General features: G+C 29.1%; 1 protein-coding gene across 1 annotated transcript; it reads right to left on the bottom strand.

Annotated features, from left to right (window-relative positions):
- Positions 1-205: 205 nt before the first annotated feature.
- LOC119605152 (protein HGH1 homolog) lies at positions 206-2654 on the bottom strand. Its single transcript, XM_037958128.1, has 5 exons — positions 2431-2654; positions 2174-2361; positions 1603-2106; positions 584-801; positions 206-512 (listed from the first exon to the last, which is right to left on the bottom strand). Exons 1-5 carry the CDS (start codon positions 2513-2515, stop codon positions 404-406), a joined length of 1104 nt encoding a protein of 367 aa, XP_037814056.1. The 5' UTR covers positions 2516-2654; the 3' UTR covers positions 206-403.
- Between the last annotated feature and the right edge of the window lie 7042 nt (positions 2655-9696).

Below are 9696 nucleotides of genomic sequence, written 5' to 3'. Positions count from 1 at the left end.
ATTAAAACTGCTTATGTTTTCTTTTTAAAAAAAAGTTTAATAAATATATTATTAAAAAAAAACTGACCAAAAATCATAAAATAGCAATTTTTCTATTTCATAAAAGTTTATAAAATTTAAGCTAAAATGCAAAACAAATAAAAAAATCATAAAAAATAGATTTGCTAAAAGAAATTACATTAAATATATATTTAAAAAAAATACATTTATTGTACATGTATATTTATTGTTTGCATTTAAAAGCATTTGCTTATAAAAGAAATATTTAAAAAAAAGAAATAAAATCAAAAATTGATAAACAAAAATAAAATGCATTACAAAATAAATTATCACTAAAATGAAATCTATTATATAAAAAAAAGAATCAGAAATCTTGGAACGTTGTTGGTTTTATTTAAAATATCTACAGCAGATCCTTCAAATATTCCTGATCTTCTTTAACGAACTTTTCGGCGACATCTTCGGGTACAGACACCTGTTTGTAGTTGTCCAAACCAATTTCGTCTTCTCTTCTGCAAAAGTTTTAGGAAGAAAATAATTTATTAGTAAATAAAGTAAAATATGATATTAAGAAATTAATTACTTTATTAAAATATCCACAACATTTTCGCAGGCCAATAGACATTCCTTGTCTTTGCCTTCCTTAGCCTCCCATTTGTGCAGTTCACGTAGAATTTCATAGACACCCTTTTGTCTTAGTTGTTCACGCGATTTTTTTGTTGAACATAATTGTAGCAAAGATTCTAAAAGCATTTTACGCAAATCAGGATCTTCTTCACGGGTCTTGGTTTCCGGTAAGTACTAAAATTAGATATAAAAGAAAATAGTAAATAAAAATAGGCCAAAAATAGAATTTGAAATTTAACTAGTTTTAGTACGGTGTAGATTCTTAAATAGCAGCCTTAGAACTAGTCCCTATTACTTCTGGAATCCTGTTATTTGGCACAAAGTTTTGTGCTAAATAAATTATGTAGTTTATAATAAAATTTAAAAAAAAATTAAGAATGAATTAAAAAAATAAAGTAAAATTCTTTGAGAATGGATCAAAATAATTAATACTAACGAAATTTTGCCTAATTACTACATATGGCTACTCTATTTTTGACTTTGAGTTTCCTTTTCCTGTGCTAATGCTGCCATCTCATTACCTTTTTTTAATAACAATTTGTTACTTCCCTTTTCCTGTTTCAATGCTGCCACTTTATTTCCTTTATTTAAAATCAAAAAATATTCCTAACGTCTTTTTTCATAAAAACTTCAAGATGGCAACGCTGTCGATTGCATTGTTCTTCTTCTTTTTTAATGACATTTGTTGATTTTCTTCTTCTTGTTAAGTCAATGACGCGCATTAAAACCGCAAAGTAGTGCAAATTGGAATTTGAGAAAAATAACTAAATTTCTTTATAAATAATTAAAGTTTCTGTTTAAAAAGTGCAATTAATTAAAGTTTAAAATGAAACCAAACTGTTTAAATAGAAATATAGGGCAAAAGTGCAATAATTTTGTGAATACTCAACAGCAGACGAAAAAAGCTAACGGCAGCTTGTTGGAGCATCAACAGGTAAGGTAAGTAAATCAAAAAATATTTAATAGTCCACTTACTTGCAACTCCAATGGCAACATTTCATTTTCCTCATCTGAAAACTCTTCGGGGCCACACAGTGGATACAAAATGGCATAAAGAATGTCATCGGTTTCTCTTAGAATAATATCATGGTACACGGGATCAAAGCAAATATTCTTGAGGATGCCAATTGTGCCACCGCGTCTTACAATAGATTCCTCGTAGGAAGCAAAAGGTAAAATCTTATCCAGCAGATTGTATTTGTTGTGGCAAAACAATTCACGACCTCTAGTAGTTTGTGTCAAATTGCAGAAGATGGGTGCCAAATAGTGCAGTTTAGCCTTCTTTTTATTATAGTCTAGTTTGGCAAAAGCTTTAGCTAAATTCAATAAAGTTTTGGGATCTTTTTCCAATTCATCTAGAATTTCATGAGCCAAAGACTCTACGCGTGTAAGATTACTCAAAACCATAGTCCAGGGATCAGCCAATTCAGAGTTTTCGTCTGTTATATGTTTAACGGCAGCAGCCACTATTTCAAATTTCTAAAAAAAAGAAAACAAATTGATTATAAATCTTTTTTACTGTAAAAGTATAAACTTTAAGTAGTACCGGATGCACTTGTTTAGCAGTTTGGAAAATTTTAACAGCACCATCCTCATCGGCTGTAAGATTAATCAAACACAATACGGAATCTTTTGAAATGGCCAAAGTAGCATCGGTGGTTAAGTTAAATAAAGCTATTAACATATCATCCAATGATAATATAGCTGCTTTTCCTTCTGGTGAGCCAGTAAGACCTGTGAATATATATAATTTTAGTCTCGGAAATATTTACATACTGGATTTGCTTTTTGCAATCAGCCTACCCAAGACATGTGTTAGAGCCACCGCCTTTAAATCCAATCTTTGTGTTGGTTGCATAAATTGTACAAATTCTGCCAAACTTTCCATGTTGTCTTTTCTTTCTTTTGTTCAATAATTTAGGAAATAATATCAATTAAAATAATATTAATTTAGCGTAGTGCTTTTTGTTTACTTCTACAAAAAAATATGTGGAACAGCTGTTTTATTTCTACACGTGCTATAGATACATGAGATGCCAGACTGCTATTTTTGTTAATTTGTTTCATTCCGTTTTGTTTCAAAGTGTTGAAAAAACTAATAGCATAGCCCAACACACATACAAGGTTAAGTTGTGAATAGGTATTTAAAATGTAAATTACTCCCGGTCCACACTAGGAAACTTTTTTTGGGAAACTTTTGATTTTGCGTTAGAAAGAAAGAGAAAGAATATCATTCATCTCTCTCGCGGTACGGAGTTTCTCGTACTCGGAAACGTGTTTTGTTATTCTTCTCGTTCGTACAACAACAAATCAATGCAATTAATATGTAGTTTCTGAAAAGTTTCTATGTGTGGACATTAAGGAAACTTCAAAAGAGAATTATGAAAATGTTTCTCAACAAAAGTTTCCTAGTGTGGACCAGGTCTTAAATATGTATGGTGTTTATCGTATAATAAATTTAATAATGGTTTAATTAAGTTTTTTAAGATCTTTTCCCGACAAAATTTTTGTTATAAACCATTTATTAAGCCTTTTTAAATGTTGATTTCTTTCATTATAAAATGTAATTTTAAAATTTTTTGTTAATAGAAAGTGTATATTTGAATTATGCAATCACTTCAAACGTAAAGGTTTGTAAGTGTATATTTATAGCTGTTTCTACCCAGCATTGTCCGGGTATTTTGTGTTTTTGTTACCTTATAAAATGTTGTTGGTCCTCGAACGTTCATTATTTTCTATAAAAATAAATTTGTTTGATGTAAAAGTAATAACTGATCGCAGATTTTTACTATATTCTCAAATGGAGAGTTAAGTTTTTTATATAAAGTAGATTTTTAATAGAAATATTGTCTCAATCTCAAAGTTATTAAAAGATGGAAAATTGCAGTGAAGTTTTACATAAACATTTTTATATGAAAAAAGTGATAACGCATTAAGGATCTATTGGCGATTTTAGGTTTTTCATTATATATTCTTACCGATTTTTGCTAAATGCATTAAATTACAAATCTACGGATCTATTTTATAATCTATAAGCCACAGTTAAATTGGGGATTTCTGATACTACATATAAACTCACTTGTGGTATTTCTCAGAAGATATTAAAAAACATGAAATGTATACTGACTGTATCTAGTGAAAATTGTCCACAACAAAAAATAAACATTGGGTTTGTGTCTGCACTTGATTAAAAAATATTGTTCCATTCTAAATGTTTCTTGTTATATTTTGAAATAAACCGTTATTATTTAAAATAAGAAAACAGAGATGTCTTTGACAATAATACAGTTATAAAGCAATTGTACAGAGTTGTTTTACGAATTTGATTTTTAACGTTGAACGTTAATTATAATGTGCTAATTAAATACATTTATCGAGTTAATTATTGTACAATGAACGTACATACATATGTATATGTAATGTAAAGAAGAAAAATTACATATAAACCAATTAAAACCCAAAGACCAGTTTAACTGATGAGTAATATTGATTTTTAACTTGTATGTTTTTAATTCTTTATTAAGGAAATTTTCCATATTCAATATTTCATTTATATGGAAATGATCATCATCATCAAATCCAAATGAAATCTCTGCCCCTTTCTCTCACTCCCTTGCCAGCTGGGGTAAGGTGAAGAGGTGATGGTGTTGTTTTCTCCATTAAAACAGTTAAAATAAGTACAAAAAACAAGTTAAATAAAAAACCGTTATTAATTGCATTTACGAATTATTTAAATATGGTCTGTAGTCGTACGTACGACATGGTTAAGTACGTTCGTATATTTCAAAAATGTTAGTTACGTCATTATTTTACCAAATCTGGAAAACAATAAGTATTTCTGTGAATGTGTTTTACTAAATTTTATTTCTTTGGTGCATTGACGAGAGATGTTTTTTTTTTTGTTGAGAAATGTATTTAAAACGAATTATGTATAACGGTTTATAGTTTAAAAATATCTTATTGAGGTTTTTAAGGTAACGTGTTAGTGTTATAATTATGTACATATTTATTTATTTAAATTTTTGGCTCTTAATAAGGAGTAAAATAAATAATTATGTATAAAAATAAATCGAGCGATTTTACTTAATATAGAGGAATTGGCCGGTGATTTTCAATTATTAAAAAAGGGGTATATGAGTAAATTCTGTGTAAATTGAATAAATGTATTGTGGTTTTACAAACATGTTAATTTGATGTATAATTGTTAACGTTATATGTTAAATGATTAAAGCCAAACAGCCTGCCTACTTCCCGATTACAATTTCATGATTGAACACGTAACACTACACTTGTCTAATGTATGAGTACTGCTGTGGCTGGGTGCATGAATGGCATTCAAATGGGTGGTTGAACTCTTCTCTTTTCAAAGTATCTTCCATAGGAACTTCTTATGATTTTGATAAACTAAACTTACAAAAAAATTCCATTATTTATATATTGGCAACGTGTAAAATAGGAAATATTAAATCATAACGATACGTGTTGGATTCCCCTTCCTAATACGCCTTTCAAACATACTTACATACATACATACGTGCGTACTGTATGTGTTTATATATGTTTGTTTTAAACACGCAGTTGTGTGTGCGGTAGTGATGTAATATGTAATATAACTTCAATGTTCTTCCGGGAATTCCTCAGCTAAAGTTTCCAAACTATTCCCTTTGATTTACATAAGAATAACTGCCAAAATTAAAACCAAAAACAAAAATGTAAACTTCTGGACTGGACTTCCATATAAAGCACTGGCTGACTCGAAGCACGTCCACCCAAGTCGATTATAGTTTCTAACACTTGTTCCAACATGTTCGCATATAATTTGCCAATCCAGTCAGGTTTTCATGCGATGAATCGACAATAATCATAATTTCGTTTGTTCTAAAATCATAAAAAAATTAAATACAACAAAAATCTAAAAATTTAAAATTCAACTGGCACACGATCGAAGACGTTATTAAATAATCGTTTAATGTTTCATATTTGTACGTTGTTTGATCAGTGAAACACGTCATTTGCATTTAACTCCTCGTATTCGTTTACGCTCGTTCAAGTCTGCCCAGAATATTAAATAAGTTTACGCGCGCGTTTATTGTTTTTGTTTTAGTTTATTTGTGGACAAAATGCGTGTTTTTTTGCCAGGAACATGTATTTATCGGTGGTCAGGTTTTTAATAACTATATTTTTTATAGAAAGTTAAACGGGATGTATTTTGTAGTATGTCAAGAGGGAAAACCCAAAATCTAAACACTCCTCTATGAGGAACACGCAAAATTGCGGTTTCTGTTTCTAGGAATTATGTAGAGGATAATAACGTAAACAACTTTTTGGGGGATTTTTCTCACATTGAGCTTATTTGAATTGCATAAAATTTACATTTAGAACGATTGTACGTGTGATTGTTTTATTGTTTGCTTTGTTCACTCGCTGATTTTTAATGTTGAACATGGATAATTTTAAAAGATTTCATATGAATTTGTGAGTTTTATATCTAAATTAGGATTTTTATTATATAAGATGTACTGTTAAGTTGTATGGACAAAATATAACGTACATATGTACTTAACATATTGGTTGCATATACAAACATAATATGTTTGTGGAAATCAATACTTTCAGATAAATTGGACTTTAATTTTGACTGTGAATTTCACCAGAACCGAAACTAGACCTCCTTGGAGTTAGTATTTACCAGATAACAAGGTACCAAATTGAAAAGTTAGAATTACTAAGAAAACTAATAAATTTTAAATAAAATTTAATCAAAAGTTTTTTTTAAAAACACTTCAAATATTTACAACAACTTTTTTATAATACATACTTCTTAATTTTATAAATGATATAGATCATTCTCTTAAAATCGATACTTTTATTATTTTTTCTTGCATCTTAAGTTCTCATCATTGTTGTCATGTGTTAAAAAAATCTTTATAATTTTTTTTTTGTGGAAAAAATTTAAAAAAGTCTGCCAGAAAAAATTAAGATAAAAAAGTGCTAAAATGTAACAAGATATTGATCTTAAGGAAGAAGTATCATGTCCAAGACAAAATGAACATCTGTTAAGATCTTAAGATATAATTATTTCCGTTTTTTGCCGACAAAAATATAGTTTGTCATGTCCGATAGTAACACACACAGACCCAGCAAGCAACGAACAATTGCTCTTAATTCAAAAAGTTGTTGAATATGCTCAGTGATCAGTGAAATTATCTTCCGAGTTTTTGTGGATAAAATTTTATCTCTTTGTTGTTGGCCACCACATAGGAGGTCATAAAACGGATACAAATTAATGGTTTTGTCATAAAATAAACTGTAATTAACACATAGGAGCAGTTAAATTCAAATGAAAATTTTAGCAATTCTTGTGAACAGAGAAAAAAAAAATAATTTTAAAAACATCCGCTCAGGTGGCTAACATTAATTTCTATTAAGTTGGATTCTTAAACAAATTACAAGTACTTTATTTATTTTAAAATTTCTAGGAAAATATATGAAGAATATATTTTAATTGGGATTTCTTAATTCTATTTCTCCAAAACTCATTCAATCTTTGAAGAAACATTGAACTTCTGTTAAAAATAAAAAAAAATATATATTTCACATTTGTGGTAATTGATCTCTTTTATCTTCCAATATTGAACAGAAGAGACGAAAAAACACACACAGTGCATTCATCTCATATGTAGTATAAACTGGACAAAAAAGTATAAAAAACCTTCATCTTCATTTAACACTTTATGTCTGGACAAAATTACCTTTTGTACCAAACTTTCTGACTGACCATACCCAATAAAAGAAACGTACGTTTTTTTTTTAATTTTAAACAATATCATGATGTTGATTATGATAATAATGATGAAGAATTGAGGTTATTAACATACAACTGTAATTTGATATAGTCAGAAGGTAGACGACCGTTTCCATCTCTGTTTTTTTTTCTTCTTCCAAAAACAGCTGATTCTTTTATCGTACGGCTTGACTGATGTCGATGATGATGTGTGGCGTGGCGCAGGGTAATAAGTGAGTGAGTAGCTTTAATGACCCCTGAATGCTATTCATTTTGTCTTGTAATAGTCTCCTCGTTACCCTTTTAAATGCACTTTCAATTCAAACTGTTAAATTTTGTTTAAAAATTCCATAAATTTCGTCATCAAACTTTATTACTGTAAAAGTTTATAGATTGATTGTTTATAATATTGTCTATTTTAATGTATTATTCAGACTATAAGTTCACTGTCTTCTAGCTTTGTACAACTAAATAAATAAATTTCATTAATATGTAATAAACTTATGATTTTTTCGCAATGAAAACTAAGTTAGTTTAGCTGTATGGTATACCATATGATGGTACACACCGGAGGGCATGTTCTACCATAGTTTCATAATTGTTATACCCACAAAATTGACACAGCTTTCAAACAATTATCGAAATTTTTTTTCATTTTTTTAAAAAATTATTTTTTTTTTTTTTCACTTAATTTAATTTTATTTAATTATGAAAATCTCAATAACACAAACACATACATATGTACGTAACAAAAATCTAATTTCATATTACAATTTTATCATTAAAAAAAAATACTTTTAGTACTGGAAATTATTATTGGTGCTATATATAATTTATTTATTAATACACGACTTTAATATACGACATAAACCATAAACATTTAATGATACAAAGAGAAATACTAAAACTATAATTTAATATTTTATTCCCCAAGAGGTGTGTCTCAACTTGCATAATTTACACTACTGTTTATTAACACGAAGACACTGCTGGTGACAAACTAAATTTATTTATGGTCAAAAAGAATGAAAGAAAGAATCCTTGAATCCAACAAGACCAATTTACAAGCGGAACATTCATACTTGCACTTGTATCTGAAACTCAAAAAAGAAAGATAAACGAACAAAGAAATAATTTATGCAAAAAAAAAAAAAATATGTGTCTGTAATTGTTAGCTGGTTACATACAAACCTTTTTACCTAAAAACTAAAATGCACAGAGGACTAACCTGGTTACCTAATAAAAAACCGGGCCAAAAATAAAAATATATAATGCTGTTTTACCAAAAAAACAAACATCCTATCAAGAAGAAAAACGGAAGTTAAGGAAGAAAAAGAAGAACGAACGAAAGAATACCAACACTATAAGCCGGTTGAAACAATGTTCATAATTCAGTTGTTGTTGTTAGTTCAAGCTTAAAGTTTGTTGCAACTCCTACATGTTTGTTATGAAAAATTAATATAAATATTCAAACAGTAGACAGAAATGTTTAAGGAATATTTGAAACACGTGACTGATTTCTTCTTAAAATATGCTCGTGTAATAATGAACATGAAATATGCCAATGGGTAGAAACTGAAAATAATATACTGCAGAAGACTTTTCAATTAAATTCTAGACTATGACTAGACTAGGACCTAGACTATGACCTAGACTATGACGAGACTATGACTAGACTATGACTAGACGATGACTAACTATGACTAGACTATGACTAGACTATGACTAGACTATGACTAGACTATGACTAGACTATGACTAGACTATGACTAGACTATGACTAGACTATGACTAGACTATGACTAGACTATGACTAGAATGACTAGACTATGACTAGACTATGACTAGACTATGACTAGACTATGACTAGACTATGACTAGACTAGACTATGACTAGACTATGACTAGACTATGACTAGACTATGACTAGACTATGACTAGACTATGACTAGACTATGACTAGACTATGACTAGACTATGACTAGACTATGACTAGACTATGACTAGACTATGACTAGACTATGACTAGACTATGACTAGACTATGACTAGACTATACTAGACTATGACTAGACTATGACTAGACTATGACTAGACTATGACTAGACTATGACTAGACTATGACTAGACATGACTAGACTATGACTAGACTATGACTAGACTATGACTAGACTATGACTAGACTATGACTAGACTATGACTAGACTATGACTAGACTATGACTAGACTATGACTAGACTATGACTAGACTATGACTAGACTATGACTAGACTATGACTAGACTAT

The sequence above is a fragment of the Lucilia sericata genome, unplaced genomic scaffold (assembly GCF_015586225.1).
Source record: "Lucilia sericata isolate MDLA Ls3-8-SP2 unplaced genomic scaffold, ASM1558622v1 Contig000014F_arrow, whole genome shotgun sequence".
Taxonomy (NCBI): Eukaryota; Metazoa; Arthropoda; class Insecta; order Diptera; family Calliphoridae; genus Lucilia; species Lucilia sericata.
Note: the sequence above shows the minus strand (reverse complement) of the source record. Positions and strands in the feature narration are given on the sequence as shown.